Raw genomic sequence first — 26,894 nt, forward strand, 5'->3', positions numbered from 1 at the left:
TAAGTTTAAAGCACCATCATGCTGGAATAATTTGCCTCATGCAAACTATTGAACTCATTCAGATCATTTACTTCTGTCCATGACTTCAAGACTTCTTAGCTTGTTTATCTTAAATCTACTCATTCTTGTTTTTAAATTGTATTTACCTTAATTTTTTAGTTTATAAGTAGACTCAGTACTTTGACATAATATTATTTGGTCTGTTGATTTATTTTATTTCTTGTTAATTTTTTGTACAGATGACACTTGTAACAGATATAGTAGGAGTGCTTTGGGATGGTGGGAGAGCCCTTATGTGTATGTCCTTGTTGATGTTACTATGTTGATTGTTTTATGTCATTGGATTGTTTAATTCATCATCATCATTATTATTATGTATTTATTTACTTATTGTTTAAATGTTTGTTAACTTCCATTTTGTGCGTGAGGACCATCTTGAAAATGAGATGGTGCATCTCAAGGGGTTTATCCTCTAATTAAATTTTGAAATAAAATTAATAAAAACAAATCGCAGCAGGGTTCAAGACAGTTTTCCCAAAACGTCTAACTCACATCATTTATAGGTCCCGTGTGTTTCAACCTTCACATGTTTACCTTCTCTTTGAATTTGAATTTTGAAAGACATCAGTGCCATTTAGTTCAGATCAAGATAATTTTCGGTACTCTTTACTGAAAAGTGTGTGAGACAAAATAATCTCAACTCAAGTCTGTCAGTTGGTCCACCACTTTGGTCCACACTGGAATGTCTCAACAACTATTGGATGAACGTCCATATAATTTGGTACACAAGTTCATGTCCCCACCAGGATAAATTGCAAGCACTTTGGTGATCACCTGACTTTCATCTAGTGCCATCGTCAGGTCAAGGTTTTAATTTGTCCAATACTTTGGTTTATAACCAGGCACCTGCAAAACTAACGACATTCCCATCAGCCTCAGGTGTACTTTGTGTTTAGTGATAATTAGGAAATGTAGCATGGTAACACGCTGAACCTTAAAGCTGGAGCATGGGACTTTTGTCTCCCCCTTCTGGCAGTGAGAGAAAAGGGGGTGCTTAGCTGTGATTGCCTGACACAGGCATGTAGCACACTCTCATGTGCACCACAAATGACAGGCACACAGAGAGGGCTGGTAAAAACGGAGATGTTTTGACGGTCCACCAGCCCACTGGGATTTGCCAGTACACCACTGGCCATAACATACTTTTGCAGCTGTAAAATGGTGGATAAATTGGTTAAATTGTTTTGAGCATCACACAACCCCTGCGAAATGACTTGTTTCACTGTCAGAATTTGATCCTATAACATTTGGAGAGTCTAGAAGAGCCACACAATTAATGGCCAAGTGGCCAGTGCAGAAATGTCGCGCCCGACACAAGATTTAAAAATTCTATATACTGTGAAATACAGAGAGATTTATCTGGCGGTGATAGGCTTAATCATCATTGTGTGAATTTGTTTGGCAAGGGCTTGAATGTAATGGACGTTCATTTATGTGCAAAAGTTCCACACTGCAGGAAACTAAACATTATACCTGCTAAACATCAGCATGTTAGCATTATCATTGTAAGAATGCTAGCTTGGCTGTAGTCTTGTCAAATTACTTCTATCATACTGTATCTTTGACATTTCTGTACTGTAATTTCTTGTTTCTCATTGGGTGACATATATCCCAGTACTGATATGTCTGCAATATAGCTCTACTTTCAACAGTAACTAACCACTTGTGGTTACTTGATGTTCCACAGTTAGGTCAACACTTTAGCCAGTTCCACCTGCTGACAAACGCTTGTTGTTGCCATTGAAATCTCTGAAAAAGCTAGTCAGTGGACCTTGAGTTGAGATCATTTTGTCATACATTCTGTAATTTTGATGCAATTTTTCCTTGTTCCTGGGAGGAGAGAAATTGATTCACACTCAAGTTAAATCTAAAATAATCTGAATTAGACAAAGTGGAAAACTGCCTTCAGAGAGCGACTGTAGCTGCTCTGTATGGTGATGAATACTGATCTGAGCCCCTCTAAGCTAAGAATTCCACATTAATAACAATGATATATTAAAACACATTCGTGTGTACAGTATATGTGAGCTCTACCTACTTTCCAGAAATATACATATACTCTGTCTGCATATACTGTATAATATAATTTGCCATATTTGGGGACAGTAATATAGATACATTCTTTATAAACACTGAGCTAAGCTTCCTGATGAACAGTTTCTGAATTATTTTCTAGCATATATTTTGTATTTCCTCCATCATCTCTGGTAAAAACAAATTCCTCCTATCTTGTCAGTTTCCTCCATTACTATTACATCTTTATTTGGCGTAGTTAAACAAATCATGAACGCACCGAAGCCACCCAGCATCTTGCAGAGGGGGCAGGCTCTGGGATTTGCACTCTGACAGCCCACTTGACATTGTGAGTCGATGTTTGACACAGTAATCAGGCATAGGGTTTCACAGGAGGAGAAATAGACCCTCCCTGAAATAGAGGGATAAATTTAGTTCCCCTGTCAATGCTCTGGTACATAAAAACCCCAGGGGCCCTGCTGTGATTCCCTTGAGGGGATTTATTTCAATCCTTGACCTGTTAGAAGTGTCCTATGGCATACGGTGCACAGGAACTGTTATAGATTTGATCTGGATGGTAGTGTTAGAGCTCACAAACCACCAGGACAATTATGTTTCTTGAGAAAGCTACAGTGCATCCAATCTCTACTTTCAATCTAGACTCTGGTCAATTTATATAGTGATAACTGTGGGCAACTGGACAGGCACTTCCTCTGCCTGAACTCTACGGCCAGATCAGTCTAAGTATGGTTTAAAGGATGTTGTTTTGTAGGCCAGTGATACTAAGGGGCCAAAATCCCTGCATGTTTCCAGCAATTCCAGGCCACTGTTACGCCCCACTGCCATCAACCCATAAACAAAATAGGTCAATAATGGATGAGGCTTTTCTACTCTTCTCCTCAGCTGTACCGTCTTGTCAGTCTGTGGGGAGGCCCTGGAGTGCGCGTCCTTACAAGCAACCGCTGTTTCATTATTCATACAGGTGTTTTAACGAAGAGGTGGATCTTACTCTACTTGCTCACCAGCCTTGTAAACAGCCACGTTACTGCCACACCACTCTCATTTTAATCGTTCCACCTCTCGCCCCGTCTTCTTTTTCTCACTGTAGTGTGTTGGATCTCTTTCTTTCTTTACTGAGCTCATCATATAACCTGCTTTCCATAGACTATCACTTTCTTTTTCCTTACTTCATTCAAGGGCTGTAAGGATATCCCAGCAACCAAAGTTGTGTTTAGCAGGCAGTGCAGCACTGGTGTATGATTTTTTTGGGCTGGGGGCGACTTGGCTGTTGCATGTGGCTGAGGCTAATTTCACAGCTGGACAGATGTTTGGAGACAGACTAGAGGATGATGGTTACACAGGAATAGGTCAGTACTGTATATTTAGAGTCATATCATTTTCGCCGCAGGTTCCTTTGGGATTGAATTGTCTGTAGGTATCCTGACATTAGGAATGTTCCACTTGTTGATGTGATCCTGTTAATGAACTCCCACTTTCGAACTCCAACCAGGGAACGGTGTACCAGTCATCTGATGGAGCTGCCTATACAGTGGGTGGCATGTGTGTGTGTGCATATACTGCATGTACTGTATATGTGTATGTTTTGGTGTTTGTGTGTGCATGTATGTGTCCTAGTCACGGCTCCGGTTGCGTTTCTTGAAGAAAAAGAACGGTGTCTTCTGAGGTGGGCCCAGTAATATGGGGACCTGGTTCTTGTGTGTGATCCTGATCTGTAAGAATCAGACAGAAAAGGACATGATAAAAACCACTTTGTAGGTAGGCAAGATTAATGGTATTAAGGGTTCTACAGAAATCTGTTATCAATATCTATTTTGACTGATTTACTAGGTTGACAATCATCACTTCCTGTCGTTTCACAACACACTGTTACAAAAGCACCTACTGTGGCCTTGCAAATAACTTAGATAACAAAAAGCTCTCTACCTTCCACTCCCATGAAGGTGACAAAATGAAAAATGCTGTGAGGATGAATAGAAAATAGTTGATCTCCTTCTTTTTATATGAGGACTGTAACCAGTTTGTGATATTTGATGGCGTGACAGTGTTGGAGGTTGAGTCTGGGGGTGTGCAGCGGAGGAAGATGAACAAAAGAGCACGGAAATGAGCCAGATATGACATGAGTACAAAAAAAGCTGCTGCAATAGAAAGTGTTATCTGGTGTAAAGTTGACTTTATCAGCTTTCTAGGATAAGAGATTGTCCACTGGTATCCAGAGGATGCTTAGAGGACCTTGATGCTCCATACAGACCAACACAGTGACACAGGTCAAAGCTGATGCAGTGCTTATAGGTGATCCCGACTATATCCAGTTGGTATTGCGTCATCTCTCGTATTTGCTCTGGCTTCACCTCCACCAGAGGTGACATTCCCTGTTCCAAGAGCCAATTGTAGCCGGGTTGGTCTGCCAAGTCCTGTGTCTTTGCACCAGAGCCCTATACCTAACTTTGCAGGTGTTGGTCCATAATGTTGACCTTACTCTTACTTTTTGGGCTGAACTTGACTGAGCTTCACTGATACAGGCTCCCCTTCCAGGTCTGGCTCCAGGACAGGACCCTGGTTACCCTGACATGGCCGAGGTCATTCCTTTCTGAAGACACCGATCCTTAGCAGTCATTGAATCTCTGTCTCTCTGAGGCAACCTACTCAGCACTGTTCTGGCACAGTAAAGGTGCCAACGCAAAGGGCTATAGCAAAACATGAAGGGTCGTCTGGCAAAAAAGTTGAACCTGGCTCGACTTTTCCCAGAATGCAATATGACATCACAGAGCTGCCCATAGTGTTTGCCAATCAAATATGCGCAAGCGCCCATTTCTGGTAGATTACTTGTTATTAACAGCATATTTCTCCCATTTACCTGATTGTTGAGATGAAGAATAAAATGCTTGTTGCTGTGATAACCAGAGTTGTAAAAGCCTCCCTCAAAGTATTATTAAACCTATAGTTTGTTTGTTCTGGTCCAAATCAGTTGACGAGTTGGTGCACTTGTTGCATTTTACCCTTGGTTCAGTTTCTTTTCATGCAGAAAAAAATTCAAGCAAACCAAAATGCATCACTAAAAGTCAGTGAAAACGTTCTCCCCACTTATTGGTCAGATGTGTCTGGGGCAGGAGCAAGAACGTAAACACAGGAAGAAGGTCCCAAAGAAGGTTCTATCTCTTCAAATATCATTCAAAGCAATGCACTTCGTTGCTAGTCCAGGTCTGACCCAAGCCCCCAGGAACAGCGCTGGGCTTTGAAGCCAATTTGATATAGTGGCCAAACTGTGTAATCACACCTTCCAGGTCTGACAGGGGCCCAAAAAGCATTTTTCCTGCACACAATCATGGGAAAAGCAGCAGCTGTAAAACGGTGGATACATTTTTTTGAGCATCACAACCACCGCTCAATGACTCATTTCACTATCAGAATTTGATCCATTCAGTGTGATCACATTTAGAAGGTCTAGAGCTGCACAACTGAATTGTTTTATCCCCATTCAAGTAAGCCGGAGGGCTAAACCAGAAGTTAGCTGTCTCAGTGGCGGAAGTCTCTTTTGAGAATGCTCTATGGGTGCATGGGATACATAGGGCCCATAGAGCATGTGCAGTATGTTTTCATCATGGGAAAGTAGATTTTTTGGCTTCATGTGCAACTGGGCAATTTTCAGAGGAATGAACAGATGCTGTATCCAGTTCTCTTTATACATCCATGGTCTGACCTTGATTCATTCTCTGGCTAGCTGCTAGCAACTGTTGTTGATTTCACTCATCCGCATCCCAGTATGCAAAGCAGTTACAGAAGCCGTTTAGCTCAAACATGCAGACTATGCCTTGTAGTTGGGTCAGGTCCAGGTCAGATCACATTCTCACCACAAATGAACTACTACAAAATTTGTTTGTGATCGAACTGAGACCACACCTACGTACGATTGCTGTGTTCAGATCTGCCCAAACGAAACGTACCAAGTGGGAAAATGAACCAGAATCTTATTCAACTGAACTAAATGTGAAAACACAGCCTGAATCTGAATGCTATGTAAAGTGGCAGTTCTTGGAGGGACCACACAATGATGATAACTAAAGATTCAGTGCTTAACTCAAAACACTGCATACCAAATTATTTCTTTATTATTAATAATTTACTCTTACCATTAGTTTGGAGTTGGTCTTAAGTTCAAAGATCTCTTAATATTTAAAACGTACAGTACAGTAAGTCAGTTGAGCAATGTCTTTGTCCCAATTCAAGGTTCAGTCTCTTCTACAGTTATGCTGTTGTGAAGAGTGGCAGAGAGGATTCACCTTGACTTATATGTGGAGGAAGGACAAGGGCTAGTGCTACCCTATAGTATATCATGGTCATGTGCTGGCTCCGATTCAAAATGTTACCCCACAACTGAAATGAAACCTTTGCACTTGGTTATACAAAACTACCCACATATTTGTGCTGCATGGACAATATCCAAGTATATGTGGTTCTCTTTGGCCTAAAGTGTGTCAGTTTTCTTTGGTATATTTGCATAACAAGAACCTCCGAAGTGAAGGGAAAATATCCAAGAATCCCTGTCATGAAACAATTTTAAAACATGAAGCAGTGATTCTAGTTGAAAATGCTGCATTGGCAGTGTTCACTCTCACCGTACAGGGTGGCTGCATCCAGGGCTCACCATCAATCTGCATGGGCAGCCGCCGGGACGTCCTGTGAAGAGAAAGCAGAGGGACGAGCATGAGTGGTGGGGGTAGAGCAGAGAGAGAGAGAGGATGGGGTGGGGTGGTAGGTTGTGAAGGTCAGATCACACACACCTCTGAGGCACGAGAGGCCTGTTCACACTGTCCCAGGACAGGGTCAAACACTGCACCCTTTGTTCTCATGAGACCCATTCCCAGACAGGCCCCGACTCTTTAAACTCACAGACCCACTGTATGTATACACACACACACACACACATACACACACACACACGCACACACACACTCAAAGTTGGTTTAAGACTTTCATGCATACCTCTCTAGCTGAAGCATCACAGTATGGGAGAATGACTGCAATGAATGCTCTTTAATTCTGGTCTAGGAAAATATTAGGGGCAGTTCGCTGGATACGTGAAAGAACAGCTTGTAAATGTCACTTCTTTGGTACAGTAACTGGCTGTGGATGTTACAGTAAGTGGACCAGGTCTTTTTTGGCCCAAAAATGTGGGCACAGTGCTCTTGGATTTGTCAGACAAATAGGGCTGGGGTTCAATAGCATTTAAAGGGGACGTATCATGCACATTTCCAGGTCTATAAACTATATACTATATACTATATACTTATATACTGGGCTCTACTGGAATATTTTTCATGATTTATAGTTAAAAAAACTCTTTATTTATCTTATACTGGCTGTAACTGCAGCCCCTCAGTTCAGCCTCTGTCTGAAACAGGCTGTTTTAGCTTCTGTCTCTTTAAGGCCCCTCCTCCCGATGAGCCCACTCTGCTCTGATTGGCCAACTTCCAGAAGCTGCGCCTCGGCAGACTTATACTGGCACATGTAGCACAACAAGTTAGCGAAGCTCTGTAAACGGAAACGCATTCCCACACATGCACAGTGGTATCTGCCTTAAATGGAACTTCTCTCCAGAGACCGAAAATGTTATCGCTGTTATTAGTCTTTCGAGCTATTTCTAAACAAACTAATGTGCCAAAAATCTTTGTGGCGAAGGAACACGTCACCCAGTGCAATGGTGTGGATCATTGACGTGTTTTTAATAGTTGTTGGACAACAACGGAGGTCTATGGCACAGAGGAATAAGATATATTAGGCTTTGGATACACACACAATACTTGTTAGTAGGATGAGTTCATTGTTGGTTTCAGCTATGCACATGAGATTTTTAGATAATAAGCAAAATATAGAAAATTACCAGCCTTATCCTTTCCTGAATGTGAATTTTGAATTGAATGAGAAGGGCTGTCACTTTTTCAAAAAGTCATGTCGAAACAAATGAAAAAAAATGATAATGAACACATTCTTTCTTCAAATTCATTCAAATGCAAAACTTCATTACAGATTTTTTTCCCCCCATTAATTCATATGAGGAGCCTCTGCTGGCTCACTTGAGTAACAAGCTAACAGGTGACTTAAGATTTGTTGTCATGGTAATGTTACTGTAAGGCAGATGCATTTAAAAATCAGCAAACTTCCTCAACTTTATCGTGCTGCACTTATACACTGAATTTTGGAATTTGGACGGATCATTACAGATGGACTGAAACTCAATTTTTTCCCACATTCAAAAGGTTGTTCATTTTTTTTAATTAAGTGGCAGCCTTAACAGAAATTATACATTTTAATTACAGAATTAACATCAAATTAGCTACAGCTGATATCTGTCACAGATGATGATGCCATTTTAACAGGCAACAGTGACGGACTGCACAGACTAAAAACAAGGAGACTTCTATCTTAATGTTATTGCTCTTTGCTAATAAAAGGAGAGTGTGGAGAGATTTATTAGAGCTGAGAGAATTTTTATAAGAGCTCAGAGAATTTTGCCAACACGGAACCAAATCCAAAATGGATATTTGTTAGAACTCAGCCCAACAGACAGATCATTTCTCATCTTGTGATTGCAACTCAGTCCTTGGCTCCAACAGCTCACTTAGTAAAACATGCAGTTGAAATATATAATTTATTAGGTACAGGCGTGCTATTGTTTGGATACTGCAGGGATTTTAGCCTTCAAATGCACAAAAACACTCAAAAGGAATACATTTTTGATCATACATGTATAAAATGGAGATGGATTCACTTCTTGCAGCGAGTACAGCTTCCAGTTGGTTGACCAGAAGGAAGAGAAAAGGAGAGGAGGGTAGTGACTTGAGGCAGATGAAGGGAAGGGTAGAGAATGGAGCTCAGAAGGTAACAGGAGGGAGGGGGATGGATTAAATGTGGTAAAAGATGGAGGAAACAGCCTGCAAGACAGGAAGTTCTGACCTGATGGTAACGTTGGCACACTGAGCCAGTCTGCGTCCTGCACTCTTCAGTCCTGTGTAGATCTGTCCCATCTCTATCGCCCCTTCCAGGCCAACCACCTCCAACAGCTGGTCACTGAAGTCTGGATGGAGAGGGTTACAGAGAGGGACACAGAGAGATGTTATGGATTCATTTGTACGCATGCACATTGACATGGTATAAACTAAAAATAGAGGAATAAGATTTTAATTTTTGTAATGAAAAATAATTTTTCACTGTTGTGCTCATTAAACAGAGGCATTCCTTTAATTTACCATAAATTTATAAAGTTTCTGGTAGTTTAGGATACATATTTGAGAGAGTAGACAGCATTTGAACTTTTTTTTATTCTTTTTACAACTCTTTTACTTTCTGTGTGTACAATCGAGTGCAACACCATGAAAGCCTTAGAGGAGAGGCTGTCCAACAGTGTGCACCGTCATCCCCACTTGATCCATCGTGTCTCATCCCTCTCTCTGATGGCAGGTTTTTTGTGAAGCTTTCGAGTGTGGCCATTCAAAAAGCGAAAGTGTTGGACGACACTGTGTGCAAAGTAGTTTGTTTCATGCATCAGCCAGTGTTTAAAACTAATGGCTATTTTTGTTACTAAATATTTATGTTAAAAAGAAACAAAGGGAACTGGTGAGGGCTCCATCATCTACACCAGTGTTATAGTACTGTTGTATCATGTAAGTGTGGTGGCTTGGTAATGTGGTCACTACCATAATAGTACAGTACAGTATTACTTTGGCATTGTACCATTATACCACTTTTTTAATAATATGACCACTTTTTAGTAAGGGAAGGTGGGAATTAGCAGCTCTAATGCTCTCTCTCTCTCTCTCTCTCTCTCTCTCTCTCTCTCTCTCTCTCTCTATATATATATATATATACATATATATATTTATATGTACCTTTCATGGGCAGTATATAGGGCAGTATAGGTAAATGTAACAGCAACAAAACTCTATTCCAAAAGACACAATTCTGCTTCAGCGTTGTCTGAGCGTGTAGGTAAACTGTGATTGTGACAATCACAAACAGTACATTAATTAATCATTTGGATTTTTTGCAGTTTTCACATATACATATGCTACACATACAGTATCAGTCAAAGGTTTAGACACACTTTCTCATTCAAGTGAAGGTGTGTCCCAACTTCTGACAAACACTAAGCAAACACTCTCACCTTTATTTTCTTTTTTCTTTGTCTCTCACCAACACACATGGCATTACACAATCATCTCAGAGAGACTTTCACTTGGTAAAATAAAGGAGAATGAAAAAGAGACGGAGCAGAGGAGAGGAACTGTTCACTCTAATTCTGAGACTGTCAAACCATTTAGCAGATAATGTCTTCTCATTATCTTCTACTATATACATTTGCTTTTGTGCTCTCTCTCTGTTTGAAAAGTATGATGCCTAAAAGTGAATATTTACAGACATGATCTTACAGGTCAGCGATGATGTCATTTGACATTTCAGTTTCAATAAACTTTCGATCAAAAATAACCTAATATGATCAAGAAATGATATGTTCCTATGGCCCAAAACAACTTCACAGGTTTTACAAATGCTTTGCCAAATGAATTATTAGAGAGAAATCTGAGAAATATTTCATCTTCACAGCCAGTGTGATAATTTGTGAGCTGCTACAGTAGAATCAAATCTCAGACCCACTCATACAACTGTGATGGTGACAAACTCGACTACACTTATTAACTGTGTCCAAACGTGGTGCAGGAACCACAGTGAGTGAGCTGACTAGGCCAACAAAGGTTTAAATATTTCATGTTTTTATTCTTAGCTTACTTTTTATTGGTTTAGTGGTTTTTATCAGGATCTTATGATTATTGAACTAAACCCTGAATCATAGAGCCAAATCTCTGCTTCTAACCTATTGTCAGTGAATCATGCAAATTAGTGTGGCTTGTGCCTGCTTAACACCTAAACATATCCTGGTCCTTTAGCATGCATGCAAAAATCCCTACTGTGACTGCCAGAAAAGTGTAAAAAGACACAGAATCCTGATAAATATGAAGACAATGAATCTAGTTGATTTAATGTTTCTAGTAGAGTTGGCTTCAGTGCAGCAGGAGACAAGAAAGAGAGGTTACGAGAGTCACCCAGGAAACCAGTCAAACCATTCCCTGAGGGTCTCAGCACAGACAAGCCAGGACTGGCACTGCAGCCTGTTGTGACTGGAGCCATAGGCTGCAGGTCTGTCTGTCTGTTACAGTGTAAACAATGTCAATAATTTCCCGATGTCATCAGACCTCGCTCACCCTGCTGCCTTTGTTTCAAACTACAAACAGGGAACTTGTGCGTTTAAAAAAAAAAAAAAGAGCGATGACAATGACAACAATCAAATACTGAATACTAAAGTCTCTCTTGATTAATTCTAAAATTATATATTCTCTCTTCAACAATTATTCTCTCTGTGGTCAGAATAAAAATGTGTAAAGCAGCTGAGGAACATAGGTTTTGTTGTGTTTGTCTGTATTGGAGCATGTGTATAAAAATGTGAGTTTTGACCTGTACAGTATGTGTGGCATTTGAAGAAGTGCTGCCATTTCGTGCACAGCTTCATAGATGACCAAGGTTTATTTGGGAATAACTTTGCTGCTGAGTCACTAGCACTCTTTAATATTTCAGATGACAAATTCAAAAGAAAATGTCAGAGTGGAGTAAGGAACAAACATTTTAAAATTACTCAAAGGGTGTACTTTGTACTACTTTACTTTGTCAGTCCTCTTAAGAATTAAATTGTGCGTTTGCACAGAGGTGCTGGTGAGGAAAAGGAATAAAATACAATGACTAATGTGTCATTACATGTGCATATTAATATGAAAAGGTGAAGAGAACTCTGCAAAATGTTTAAATTAGTGACTGATGCCGCTGCAAAAGAGGCATATTACATTTATTTAATTCTGAAGAGTTGTTTTATATATTATCTTGCAGTTTGTTAGAGTGAATATCTTTGACATGTGTCAGCAAACAGTTGCTTATTTACTGTAAACTTCCAGCAGATATGGAGCAACATTTGCATTAATTTGGAGTTGTTTGTCTTTCCATCTGATGAATTCAGTTGTAGCTCTGGTTTGGTCTCCATTAACTCCTGAGGGACAAATTTGGCTCTTTAGTTGCTAAATGTGTTAATCAGTTAAATTCTAACTTTTTCTCTCTGCCACTTGGTGTTGGGCAGGTAGTATATAGTGAGTTTTTATAGCTGAAAACAGCCGCCTGCTGCTACTGGAAACAAGGCTGAACCAAAACAGTAAAGTCACAGGCTGGAAAACCAAAACAATGAGCTGAAAAACTCTAAAACATGAACTCAGGGGAACTGCAGGGTCAGGTGTTCAGTCTTTGTGGGTTTGTCACTACGAGTGACTCCTTTCACATTACATGCAGTCATCTGACGCATTGTTTATATAAAAATATTGGTTAGCTTTAACTGTATAACTTATATTATATACTTATATTTTCTGTAAATTTTACCTCTTAACATGAAGACCTAAACACTTTTTCCACACTGCCCGGAATAAAATGTATACTGAATTATTTTCTGGAATCAGCCTATAAAATGTTTTGTCATTGTTGTTGAGTGAACTCCCCCAGGTTTCTAAAACTCCCAGAAAAGGATAATCTGAGTGTCCTAAACGGCATCTACAGCCCTGATCACATGTTCATAATGCTGTGTCAAACACAGAAATGATGCCTCATCTGCATGCTACCGGTCAGACACAAAGACGCATATTCGCCATATGCATCTCTCTGTCTCTGTAGAGCTTTCCAGGAAATAATCATAATAGGATTGGGCATCCATTAAAAAAACTGGACAGTTGGAGACTAAGGGATCAAGAAGAGGGACTAGTGATACAATAGATTCACATGACAGATGGGAATTAAAAGGAAGGCTGCATGTAAAGATGGACACAGGCTGTCATTTTCTGCAGTTGTAAACTAGGGAACATGTGAGTCTGAAAACTGTGACACAGTCTTTTACTGCTGGGTTTGAAGAGAGAAGAGGTAAGAATTTCCAGTGAGCATTGATATGTCCTACTTTAGATTTTGAAACAGTACTATTCATATACCCTTTTCCTGTTGTACTATTAAATGTATAAATCCCCCTCCATCGCACACCCACATATATTGTACACCTCTACTTCCTCCAAATACCAAAAATGGGCATGCCGTCCTGCCAGTGTCCCAGTGTGAGAGCCTGAAGGCAGAATAGCCTACTGTGCTGGTTCTCACCTCACCGATGATTCCCGCCTCATCAGATCTTTGACTCTCAGGCAAACAGCACTGTTACTTCTCAGTGAGGTAGAGCTAAGAATAGACTAGAACAGCCTCTTACATAACGCAGCCAGAGTGCATTCTGGGATGGGATGGGATGGCATTGCTTTGCCAAGCAGCGGGCAGCGAGAATCGTTACTGCTGCGCTGCACTATTTTCTCTGCTGTGCAGGCAATCTGAAGTCAGTGAAAAATCATTCATTATTTTAAACAGCACAACACTTTATATGGTCACATGTGAGAATCTTCCTTCCAACTAGAAAATCTCCTAACTGCCAATATTCAGGATGAATTAATCAAATAGAAGATATATAAAATACATACAGTATATTTTTTACAAATTAAACCTAAAATACAAATATATACAAGTATGAAGCCAAAACTAGAACCCAAAGAAATGAAAATATAAATTAAAGGATAAGGCAGTTGATATTCTATATTTTTATCATTGTCAACAAATCCCATGAAAAGAGCAACACCAATGTGTTTCCACTTCCATATCCTGTCTGTGGCTCAGTTCCAAGCCCTTCATTCCTACTGAGCATGTAAATCCCTAAAAATGAGTCAAAGATATGTAGTTTAATTTTTGAAATCTAAGTTTTGAAATTATTCACACATATTGCTAGGCTGGCGAGTTTCTTCAAGTCTGTGTGGAGTATGTCTGTTGTATGTCTCTTAGAGTCAGTCAAAAGTGTTTAAGAAGTTTAGTTAAACCTACAGGAATTTCTGACATCTATTGTAATGTTTTTTGTGGCAACAGTGGAGAAAAAGTCCTGATGAGTGAGTGAAAAGTGTCTACCAGCATCTGAATCGTCAGTCAAGCAACCAAGAATGTCATGATGAGGAACTCAGAAAGACAAAAAGACAAGATAAAATCATTCTTCTTGTCTATTATTCATTGGTAAATTACAGAAAGAAGGAACATGCCACCCAGTGTGACATTGTGGCTCATCGGTGTGTTTTTAATAGTTTTTGGACAACTATAGAGGTCTCTGTCCAATATTAAGCCTTATATACAATAAAACAATAGTTGTCAGAAGGATCAATTCATTATTTGGTTGATTTGTTGACAATAAGACCAACATAGAATATCACCAGTCTTATCCTTCAAGTTTTAAATCGAGTTATTTATAACAGTGCCTCAATTACAATCCGAAAGTTAAATTATAAATTCCCTAGAGGAATAGCTGAAGCTTTTATTGTGCATCAGCTTCTGGTGTCGGGCTATAATTATGAGCAGGCATATTTGTGTATCCTTCCTCCACCCACTTGCCCTCCCTCCCTCCCTCCCTCCTCGACCGGCCTGTTATTGTCTCAGGGTGGTCAGAGTCATGGCAGATGGTCAAGAGGAACTGCAGCTCACCTCACCAGCCTCAACGGAGGTAAAGGTACGGGGGAGAGCACTTGGCGTTTTGACAAAGAACACTATGTTACTATGATACAGTACAAAAATACACCACACACCATGTCACTGGACTCTTGCATGGACTATAAGCACCCAGATGGTGATGGTTTCTCAGCCATTTCCCACAAAATGTCATGAGAATTTTCCAGACAGAAGAAGAATAAGCATGGGAAAGAACACATTATAGACTTGTTCAGTTTTTTAAAGAACCTTTAAGAAATTAAAGCTTCAATGTGATTGGCCACTTTAAGAATCAGAAGAGTTGTCACTCATTAACTTTAAGTAAATGTATTACTGGAAGGTCATCCACTTTCCCATCATCCACTGAGAGCAACTCAGCAGCTCTGTACAGGAACTATTTCTAGCTACACAGATTGGTGGGGGTGAATCAAAGTAATTATAGACTGCTGTTTTTGTTGTGTGAGAAGAAAACAATACACAGTCTCTGGATGTGAGCGGCCTAAAATAGCCTCCTTCATTGTGTGTCACAGCTTGACTGTAGTTAGGGAGAGTAGGCAGGAGTTTGGGAGCCTTGAGAAGCAGGGAAGGAGGAGCAAAAGAAGGCATGCTGAGGGGAGGGAAAGAGCTTGAAGAGTGATGGGTGGAAGAGGAGAAGGAGCAGAGAATGGACAGAGTGTCGGACAAACAAATGAGTCATGAAGAGGAGAAGCAATGACAACCTGGACAGAACATAAAATTAAAATAGCACATTTCTGTAACACAGCACCAGTGTTCTGCCAGCTACTTAAGCAATGTAATAAATTACCCATTGAAAAGTGTTCAGATCTCTTTAGTAATTACTCGTCAGGAGAATCGACTACATTAGTTTCTGTTACTCAACCCTCAAAAGTGTCTTCCAACAACTCCAAAGCATCCATATCACACATCACATCTTCTGTATAAACTGAAAACAAGATATTGTGGTTTAACAAGCAGATAGTCCACAGTTTGGAGGTGTTTACTGGATGGCTGGAGGTGAGGCAGTTAGCCACTGCCAAGAGAAGAGTAATACACCTTCTTGTAACTCAGAAGTTGTTGATATCTACATGTTGTGTCTCCCCTCGCTCTGAAGTAACTGAGCTAAGCTAACTGTTGATGGTCAGTGAATACCTCCAAACCATTGCCTGGCCCTTCTTCCTTGTGTGTTTAATGCAGAAGATGTGATGGAATTTTTGAAAAAGTAACGTAACTAATAACTTTTGCTGCTGTGTAATTAGTAAAGTAAGTAAAATTGTAGTGATTACATTTTCAAGTAACTTGCCCACTCGTTACTGCAAGCAGCTCTCCAGTTAAGTCACAGAGTTCCTGAATGGAGGCTTATTAGGAAGCCAGCTGATAAGACCCAACATGTACAATTTTGGAGTTACCCAAAGGTGGATTTCTCTTTGCTAGGGTTATCTCTGCCACCCCACCCCACTCCACCCCGCAGCCACTTAATGACATATTTTGGCACAGAAACAACATGAGTATCACCCATTCAACTTCTGTTAAGATAGCAATCAAGCTAAAATGTTGCAGTAGTGGAGCATCACTGGGATAATTAACTGTAAGGTAATTATTAAATTTATGAATTATAATCTTACACCATTTGCTACTGAAAAAAGTAATCATATAATTGACGATAATGCTGAATACAGAACATCTACATTTGTCTCATTCACCACTTTCAATTAAACAATTCACAATTTTCATTTATTCTCATGTTTCAGTGCCTAGAGTGCTGTGTGCTACATCCACTTTATTTATATCCATTCTTTGCAGTTTAATCCACAGCAGGAAGTTGAGGAAATCTGATCCAGGAGCAGAGAGGAAATAAACAGGGGAGGGGAAAGATGGTGCACAGATAAAAGCTGAGGAGGGGCGTGGTGATGGGATAGGCTGACACCGGGGCCTTCATACGTGAATCCTGTTCCTGTCATTGGCTCCAGCCCTCACTGTGTTTTCGTCAGCTCCTCTGAGTGTTATCTATCTTCATCTAGTTGACAGGAATGGACTTTTGGCCCCACTTCATTGACAAATTCAGACAGGTTGACTTTTTCTCCCCATGGCACATTTGGAAACCTTGTGGTGAATGTCTAGATGCAATGTGTTTGTAAGTACACATGCTTCAATATAAGAAATTTTAAGATGTAAAGGACTACAGCGAAAATTACAACAGCTTAGCCTGGCTCAAAATCTCAAAGTCTCGGCCATTGCTGCCGGTTAGTGCAAAATGTATTTTGGGATAGGTCTCAATTCAGGAAAAGAGGGCCGCATTTCTCGGCTGCATTTGAAGGAGCCTTCAAAATGGGACAGGCTTGGTTGCACCGCAGTGACGCATTTAGTCTTCAAATGCAGCCTTTGAGGGATGCTGTCCCTGAATTGAGACAAAAAGAACTTCCTGTTAAGTTCCTGGTAAGTTTTGAGAGCCATCAGACTCTGAGACGTCACCTAAACACACACAGACACACACAGACAGTGTGTAAATGTTGTACATGCTGTTTGGAGTGAATAAACATGCAGCACTCAGACATTCAAATTTGCACAAATAATGCAAGGCAAACATTCACTTTGCATTCAGTCTGTTTACAGCAGTTTAGCAGGTCCTTTATTCCAGTTAAAGCACTGTTGTTTATGGTTGTGTTTAAATTTCCGTGACGTAAATGGCTGTAAATGATGTAAATGTTCCTATAGACTGTCCCTGTCTGTCGGTCTTAGTTGTCAATTTTGCCAATGGAATACAAAAGCCAGAGCAGAAACACAGTGACTCAGAGGCCTGAAGTTTCATCACTGAGGTCAGAAGTGCTCCAGGCTTCTTTCACTCTCTCTGGGTAACCCTGGCTGATTGTATTATCTGCAGCAAATGGATTTAAAAGCTTTAGTTTATTGTGCCAGAGAAAGCAACTGCCATAAACAATTACTTGTATGATAAACATGCAGGCACGCATACACACCAACAGAGGCACGCAAGAACACAGACACACACAAACACACACACACACACACACACACACACACACTGAGGCACACTGAGGCACAGAGAAACAGGCACATAAATACATACCTAGTATGGACACACACTTTCTCTCTGAAACTAGTCCTGTTTCCAAATAGCATTAGCAGGAGTAGCTAATTTAATATGGGTTAAATCCTGAGGGACGATGCTGGAGAACAACAAGATTCCATCACACATGTTCTAATATGCACCACATCGAGGCAGTCACACGGAAATATTTACATATTAATATACTAAAACTGACAGGTGACGTTAGTAAATGGCACAAACTTTATAGTGTATACTCGTAATAAAGCGTATATGTATTTATGTGTGCACAAAGTACAAAAACATCTGGCTTATCAAGTCCTGTCTTGGGGAATACTGGGAAATATGGGAGAACAGTATCGCAATAATTATCAGGGGATGTCTTTATATCATTATGTAATGATTTTAACTGATATTTGGTCACCATAAAATAGAAATACCTGTTCATGGGAATGCAGTCCACTAAAAGAGCAATGTAATAAATAAACTTGTGAAAAAATGAAATTTGTAATTGTTGCCACTGTGTCAGTGAAGTGATGATTCAACTCTATGCTCATTTTTGGATGTAATCTGTGGTGTGGTTGTATTGGGTTGAAAATGGCTGATGAATAATTTTTAGTTGATCAATTACTTGATTTGTAGAAAATTGTTTTCATATAATGTTTTCCTCCTCTGACACAGTGCCAACAAATAATCAAAATACACACGTTTCACCAAGCTTTTATATACATTACAGAGCTGTTAGATTGTATTACAGTGTACAAGGGCTTATGTTTTTTCCGGTCATTCTGTATAATGAGATAAGGAGAATCCCTTCAAGTGAGGATAGTTTGTTGGTCTTCACTTCTTTTAAGAGGCTACTTTGGGATTATGTCTCGGATTTAGGCCAAGAGTTAAGACCAGAGGGAGGATTTACAACATGAATGGCTGCAAAGACTCAAGTACAGAGATAAAAAAAAAGGTGTGTATGTGCGCGCTTGTGTGCACAGTTCAGTGTGTAGAAGTCTGCCCATGTTTTCTGTGGCTATAAATACCTGGGCATAGAGACTGAACGGTCCTGTGGAGTCAGACAGAGCCTTTGGACAGTGACAGTAAACAGGACGGTGGGGTCAACAGCTAATGGGGCCTCAAAGGTCACCACAAAGTGATGTGATGGGAACTTACAGAGGATGTACAACCTATGTATGTGTTTTCCTTAAGCATTAAATCCAGGTCACTTGCATTCACTTTACCAAGGGTTAGGTTTAGGGGTCATGAGGTCAAATTCTTGTGGGTGAAAAATGGGATATGTTATGAATTTTACCTGAAGGTGAAGGTCTGAGCACCAAAACATCAGTTACTGATCTGACACATCTGTCAATAAAATTTTCTGGTGTGTAAGAATGTTGTGGTATTTTGTAGGTTTTAATTGAAACCTACAAAATGAAACATCCTCCACATAACCATCCACCATCACCAACATACACAGATTTGTAAGTCTTGACATTCAGAAAAAAACGCATATTGAATGACAGAGAACAGCACACTGAATGACACGTGGACTGTGATTAGAATCGCATCGCAAGGCAACCAACCCCAACACAGAAACAGACTGAAACAGTTTGTCTTGCTTATTTTCGATGCAGTTTGCATGTAAAAGGGTGGAAAAACCGAGGAGAGATACTAGATTTAAAAGATATGGTGGCTGGAGAGATGTCAGCAACAGGGTTTGTAAACTCAGCAGAGAGAGATGGAGGAGGGAGAACTTTACAACGTAATGGTGCGTTTACACAAACAGATGTAGTCTCATGTCTTTCTTGAGCCTGAAGCTTGCAGGCGTGTTTGTGTTGAGGATTTACATACTAATCTCCAATAATAGGGAAGTTATATGCAAAGTAGTTGTGTGCAAATTTTTTTCATACGCAAGTCCTGTGATCTTGTTAAAGTTAGAGTGTCGGGAAGTTATTGACCGTGCGATCCGCTTTTCCGGCAAACAGCTGCATTTATATTCCAAGTTTTTGCTCCATTTAGTTTGAAGTTCATTTATGTAGCTGAGTGGGGTGGAAAACAACTATGTACTTCCGTTTCACAAGTGAATCAAAATGACTTATTGTCACTCCAGCATGTAAGAGGGCATTTGAATAAAACTGACTAGTGGTGCATGTGTTTTGAAGTTCTGCTCCTAATGAATTGCTGTTGTGTCTCTAGTGTTCAAATCCTTAAAAGAGTACTCCACCATCATTTACGATTAAAAAAAAGGATCAGTATCGATCCAGTAAGAGCAGAAATAGTGTCTTTTTTAATTCCAGGCAACAACATTACCCATAATGCAACACTGCACAGATTTGGGTGTGTTATGCTAGTAGCGGCTTATGTATCCTTTGTAGCCTCTCTGCTTGAGACTAATAGCTACAAACATACAGTACATGAGACTGAAAATGACTGATATGAGTCATCCCTGTTTCTTTTATATTACGTCTTCTTCCTGTGTCTTTTTTCTTCCTGTATGTCTTTTGCTCTTCCTCTCCTCCAGTCTCCAGTGCTTCAGTATGACCTTGAGATCTCCATGGCAACAAGGTTAAGCTCAGTCAGCAGAGAGGTAGAGACAAAATGACGTGAAAGAGACAGAAGTGGGATGAATTGAGAAAACCTTGGTGAAAGCAGGGGGTGGTTTATTTTCTAATGTTTCTGGACATCAGATACACGTTATTATAAGTTACTGTATGCTGGTAAAACCAAACTTGCCACTTGCACCTGTGGTTGTTGAAAGCACTGTAATTCAACTATAGAGTTACACTTACGTCATGAAGACAAAATATTATGGGATAATAATTTTTGCTTAATTTTCCTGTGCTAGTGATAAATGACAGGTCAATTACAAATTATTGTTGTTAGTGCAAATGGTCCCGAATCTTTGAAAATGTTTTAAGGTGGCCTTTAAAATAACTTCTTTTCCCTTTTTGATTCCGGTTGAAACAGTGTGGATGCTGCGCTGCGTTGATTGATTTATTTTGCTGTAATTTAGCAAAATGGCCAGTATAAAAAGAAGAAAAAAATGATGACGTGGTAAAAGTCCCTGCCTGGATACGAATCCTATTAGTCACACATGAACCCACCATATGACTCAGGCTGACTAGGAGTCAATATGACGAAAAAACACGTCTCACTTCTTGAACGTAAATGTCCTCCTGTAAGAGCATTACCTTGTATAGCAGCTGTATTCATGAGATTACGACATCACGTGAGAATCCATCTTGTCAGACTTCAAGTTATGCGCTTGCATCCTATGAGGATTCTCATGTGATCTCGTGATCTCGCGAATCCAGCTGCCTCTCAAGGTAAGATGGTGATAGATGGTGATAGACAGATGGTTCATCCAAACACCTGCCAAGTATTTTGTGAAAGTGCCCTTTTCCAAACAGTTTCCAAGGATGACTTCTGATGGTTCTGTGTAGCAAACCATCTGGTGTGTCAGGTTAGTAAGTGCACTAGGGAGAGTGATAAACTAGACAGAAACTGCAGGCTCTTATTCATTTGAAGTTACAGTAGTTGCTAAATTAAAGGGTAATCCAGAGATTTAAATGCGTGTCTTTCAAACTCCACAGTTCTAGTTTGTACTGCAGGCTTTCTGTTGAAGATGGTTTGTCTCTAAAAGCCCAACTCCAGATAACCCTAATGACATAATCAGGATTATTTTCTTTGACATGACAGAACATCATATACCTGCTTTCACAAGCGAAGAAATACTCTCAGCGATGAGTAAACTGACCTTTATATGTAATTCTGTGGAGTTCCCCTTTACAATAGCAACAGATAAGCTCAGTGTTTATCTGCTGTTGTCATAAACTGCTGAAATGTTGTCGTCCACAGTGACACAATCTGCATGTTGTCACAAAAATCAGGCTTGTTTGATAGACTGGACTTGCTTCAGACACACCTGTGGCACTATGGTGTCAACAGTCTCATAGCGACATCACCTGCCAACATATGTACTGTGTATATATATCTGCAATTTGAAAAATCTGTTTGTTAATGAGCACCTGCACCAAAGCATTAGTGTCTGCTACATACAGTTACTAAGCATTAAGAATCAATGTGACCAGTGGTTTACAACAAGTGAAGAAATAGAAGCACATTGTCGGAAATATCAACTCAGCTACTCTCCTACATCTGAAAGAAAAACCTTATGTTACAAATGGTAAAGTGGTGATTTTGGAAACTACAATTATTAAATGGTTGCTCTCTGCTGGATGATTATTAAGAGAACTTTCAAAATTTCTAAAAGTCCAAAGTCAATTTAGGAAATGATTGCTGTAGAGAAAACGTGTATAGAAGGTAACATTTTAAACCACAGTTAATCGCAGTCTACTAACAATCAGGTGGTAAAATGTGAGGAAAACTCAACGCACAATCACCTCAGGCAGGGGTTAGTTTGAAGTTTGATAATTACTACTTGGATAAGTGTTTTACTTTGTAGAGTCGGCATTGAGCTGTAGTTGCTGAACTTGTATCGATGTCAGAAAGTCTGTCTTGATTGCACCAATGTGTCCAATCAGCGAGAGATTTTAAAGAAGAGTCACAGCTCTATCTCTCTGTCTGCTCCTCCAAAACATCCTGTCATTGAAATTCAAAATGCATCAATCAGAGAGAGAGCAGTCACATACACGTGTATAAATCTGAAAGCACCAGCAGAAAAACTGATGGACTTTTTCTAAATGTATCAAATATGTATTTACTGAACGTTCTCTCGTCTCATCGCTGACGCAGCGTTGGTTGTCAATTTGTGGCATTCATCTTAAATATGATGTTAAATACCAGCTTCCATCACTTTCTGTTTCCAGGGACAAGAGGATGCCAGAGGATGCTAATAGAGCATAGTGGAAACAGACATACAGCACAGAATATGAGATTGTTCGTTTCTGATAATGTACTCCACCCTGCAGTACAATATATACCCGGTTCATGGGTGGAATTCATCTACTGTATATTTTATTTCATCATGAGAAATACATTATCTCTTCTCTCTGTCAGCTACACAGTCCCCTCTGTGTATTTGGCTACTTTGTGATTCTGAGTCATGACAGTAACATAAACTATGACACAGATTCATGGGCAAAGTTCTGTTTTTCAGCTGGAGTGTTGCATGTTATACAGTATATCCAACCACTATCACTGTGTGCTGCACAGTGGAGCTGATTGTGAGTGAGTGGGATGTTGAGCATTTTTAAAAACCAAAAAAAAAAAAAAAAAAACAACCTCAGAGGAAGTTTTGTTTTCCACTCTGCGACATGCTGCTTTGATTAATAACCCATTGAGCGAACATCCAGTGTGTCAGCTTGATCATTTAATACCGTCATCTTGACTGTGTCTCATCTTTTGTGATCAATTTACGTAATAGTCCAAACAACAGCTTTACATGTTAAATATATAGTCTGATGGTTTTCAAGCTGAGGGGGATGGGATCCCATCAATGGGTCCCAAGATAAATCTGAGTTGTTATACATCGATTAAAAGAAGAAGAGATGTTTTCTTTTTTTATGATGTTTTTTTTCTCATATATTTGGTCAATGTAAGTAAATAAGTAAGTTAGTAAGCATATTCCTCCCTTCTTTTGACTCACCCTGCATGCAAAACTTGAGTTCTTTAGCGTCCGTGACGGTGCTGGCCGGCATCCTGTCAGGAACCTTCTTGCTCATGCGGTTGTAGTTCCTCCTCTTCTTTGTTTCTCCCCACAGGTTGGAGCCACCATGCATGCTGGGAATGTTGAGCACAGCGATGCCCTCCAAGGAGGTGTTGCTTAGGTCCAAGATGATCCCGTCACACTGAAGGGAAATTAAGAAAGGAGACGGAAAGACAGAGACAAAGAATGACTGATTATGAAGAAACATTTTAAACAGGAGCTGCTCAAAATCTCACAACACAAGCAGATGACTGATTATCACTCATAAAGGAAATAAAGTTTTGTATAGATATTATGCCTCTATATCCTATATACACACCGAAGTTGCAGAATGACACTATGGTAATATGTAATATTATGTAATGCAACTTTATGCTAATATACTTGCTTGTCAGGTTGGTCAGATTCAATCTGTGCAAACATACACAGTTGGAAAATGTATTCTGGTAGAAAGTACTTCAGTGAAACTGTGTTGCTGTTTTCAATGTATTTCAGTCTAAACTGCCATGAGCTCAGCTGTGTAGGCAGAGATGAATGCACCGGATATCTCCAGACCTTGGCAAGTCACTAAATAACTATGGGGATGAATAGATGAATAGAAAAAAAATGATTTCTTTGCAATTTTAGTAAATCGCCCTAAGACTGTCTTGTGTTTTATTGAAACCAGTTTTAGTTTTTTTGTAATTTATTCAGGATTTACATGCTCTACTGATGTAGGATGACACAAGGACTGAAAAGGTCACTATTAGTTTGGAGTACAACATGACGGTCAGTGTGTTCACATTAACTTATGTGACCGCAAGCTTTGTGCAGCAACTTGATTCCTTACATGTAAATGAAAACCCAGCTTTTGTAACTGTATGAATATGATCTCCCCAGTTAGACTTCTCCTGGAGAAAGTCGACGTCTTGGCAATGTTTACACGTAACATGTAAGTGTCTAATCGGCTTTTTACGTGTGTGTATGTTCATGAGCCAAACTTCAGACAGGGAAAGTAACAGTAGAATGGTAAGATAAAAGGAGAGATCATTAGACGTGGCAATGCATCCTCGTATGTATAATAATTCTATCCAAACTACAACTAAAACTGAAACTACCACAAATTATTATCTAGAAGTCTAAATAAGTTGGTTTCAGCAGCGGACTATTTTTCACAATTTGTAAAAGTCAGACATATTTGCACTGTGAGGAAAAGCTGTGGAAAAAAGAGGCAGAAAGTCACTTCATCACTGATGAAGCTTTTAGAACAAGTTCAAGCAGGAAAATAATTTTCACTGTATTTCATCATCAGTGTGGGGCTCCACTTCTCAGTTATTATCCAATGATTTTACAAAGGTTTACTCATGGGCTTTCCGATCATAACCTGGTTTCTTGTGTGCATATAAATGTACTAAGTGAGAGGATGCTAATGCTAACATCTAATCTCTTGGGTACTGCAGACATTACGGCTACAGTGTATGAATTGCTCTATCACAGAATGACATCTACTGTATATACACTTTTCTGACCTTTGCGCATCAGCAATTTGACTGCAAGATTTATTTTGTCCTGATGCATTCCCTGGACACAAGCCAATCTTGCAGTTGTGTGAATCTGGCAGTAAAACAGACTCGGCCCAATATCAATACACATCGTTTGTACTTAACAGACATAATTTAACTCCATCTGGTACTCTTGGCCTAACTGTGTAAAATACTGTGTCTAGCTTCATCTGGATTCAACAAATAATTCAAACAAACCAGAGAATGCCAACAACACATCGCTGTGACTCAGCATGCACAACTGATTCATGCTGAGTTAAAGGAACAACAAAAATGCAGGACTTTACCACACACCCACAACATGCTGGCAAACCACAGAAGAACCATCACATAACCTGTGATTCTGTAAAAAACAATGAAACACATGAACCCATGAACACACACACACAGACACACACAAATGAGTGCAGACACAAGGAAACACAACTGTCTTTTAATCACTTCTCTCCTATTAGAAAATGTATTCCTGGGGCTGTTAAAAACTGTGTAATCATTTAGTGATTACATCTCATTGAGGTGTGGAAAATGAGTACAGTCTCATGCAACACACTATTTATGGAAATACCAGAGCTTCAGATCAGGGTAATAAAACTGTCTGTAAGTGCTTGACGCACTTTTAATGTAACACTTCAGTGTACTTTTAAAATTGGCAATGATTACAAGTTCTTTGGTCATACCAGTTGAGTCCTGCCCCGAGTTAAATTTTAATTTAAATGTAGCTATTAAAATGTGCCTGAGTGACTCTGTCAGTGAGACTTACAGTAACTGAGCAATCCAGTCCTGGTACAGCACATTGAGCAGTAGTTTTTAGCAAAAGTGTATACAGGTAAGTGATCCAATAATCCAATAATTGGTTCAATTATTAGATAATACTTTTTAAAGCCATAATTTTAAAGTCATAATCTGGGCCTCTCATAACTCAGCTTTCACATATATATGTTGTCATTCACCTGTATATTCACACACTACTGTCAAACACATTGAATTTGTTTTAAGTCAACTTTTATTTTGTGTACTTTCCACTGTGTGTTATATCTGGGCCGATAAGACATAATAATTTTGTTACTCTCCTAAATGGGTGTTACTATTAGTAGCCTCACTGCTTTATTGTTAAGGTCACAGTAATACAAGCTCAACAATTAGTGCAGCTGCTTCACAGTATAAGCTGTCAGAGAGACACCTGTACTGTCTCCCTCTCTGTCCATTTCTGACTTTGTCTGTGTGTGTGTTGGTGTTTATTTTTGTCATTCTGTGGTATAGCACCTCCCACTAGGCGCCCTCCACTTGTCTCCTGTCTCTGTGTACACCTGACTGCCCTCATATCTGCTACCTGCCTGCACAGTTGTTTCTTATTAGACATGATGTCACCCTACGTGGAAATCATATCCCTTTCAGTGGTAAACTCGTCACGCAAATGTTTTTATAGAGTCACTGCTGAAGGCTGAAGGGAAGTTAACAATACTTTCTAAGACACTGTATTACCAACCCAGGTACAAGGTTTTCTGAATGAAACATAATAAAATCTAGGGCACTTTTACAAAACTGCCCAGCGACAATCGGATTATGCCTTGAGATGTGATCAGGCTGAAAAATCCTGCTTCAGTATAGAAGCACGGTTCTATGTGCCTGTAAAATGTGATACATTCATTAGTACATGCTCATGTACCCTGCATGAAAAACACCAAGTACCAATACCATGTTGTAGAAATAGCCCATTACAAATCACACTTAAGAAAAGGTTCAAAAGTATTATCAACAAAGTATAAAAAAGTTAAATCACTTATTCCACAGAAAAATGTCTCCTGTGAGGCATATATTATTATATATGACATTATTAAAATGGTTAATAAAGATACATTGATGCATAAGTCGCATTTTACTGTTCTAGCTGATCAAGCCTCCTCCA

At 39.6% G+C, this 26,894-nt stretch overlaps 1 protein-coding gene across 1 annotated transcript in view; it reads right to left on the reverse strand.

The window, feature by feature from the left end:
* Positions 1–1,491: 1,491 nt before the first annotated feature.
* LOC122992315 (diacylglycerol kinase beta) overlaps positions 1,492–26,894 on the reverse strand; it is a 108,563-nt gene continuing 83,160 nt past the window's right edge. The window contains exons 22-25 of the mRNA XM_044366078.1: positions 23,388–23,589; positions 9,046–9,166; positions 6,708–6,768; positions 1,492–3,803 (exon numbers count right to left, since the gene is read on the reverse strand). Of these exons, the coding sequence (XP_044222013.1) occupies positions 3,705–3,803; positions 6,708–6,768; positions 9,046–9,166; positions 23,388–23,589 (483 nt within the window). The 3' untranslated portion in view covers positions 1,492–3,704. The remainder of the gene's footprint in view (positions 3,804–6,707; positions 6,769–9,045; positions 9,167–23,387; positions 23,590–26,894) is intronic.

This window comes from Thunnus albacares, chromosome 11 (genome assembly GCF_914725855.1).
Source record: "Thunnus albacares chromosome 11, fThuAlb1.1, whole genome shotgun sequence".
Lineage (NCBI taxonomy): Eukaryota > Metazoa > Chordata > Actinopteri > Scombriformes > Scombridae > Thunnus > Thunnus albacares.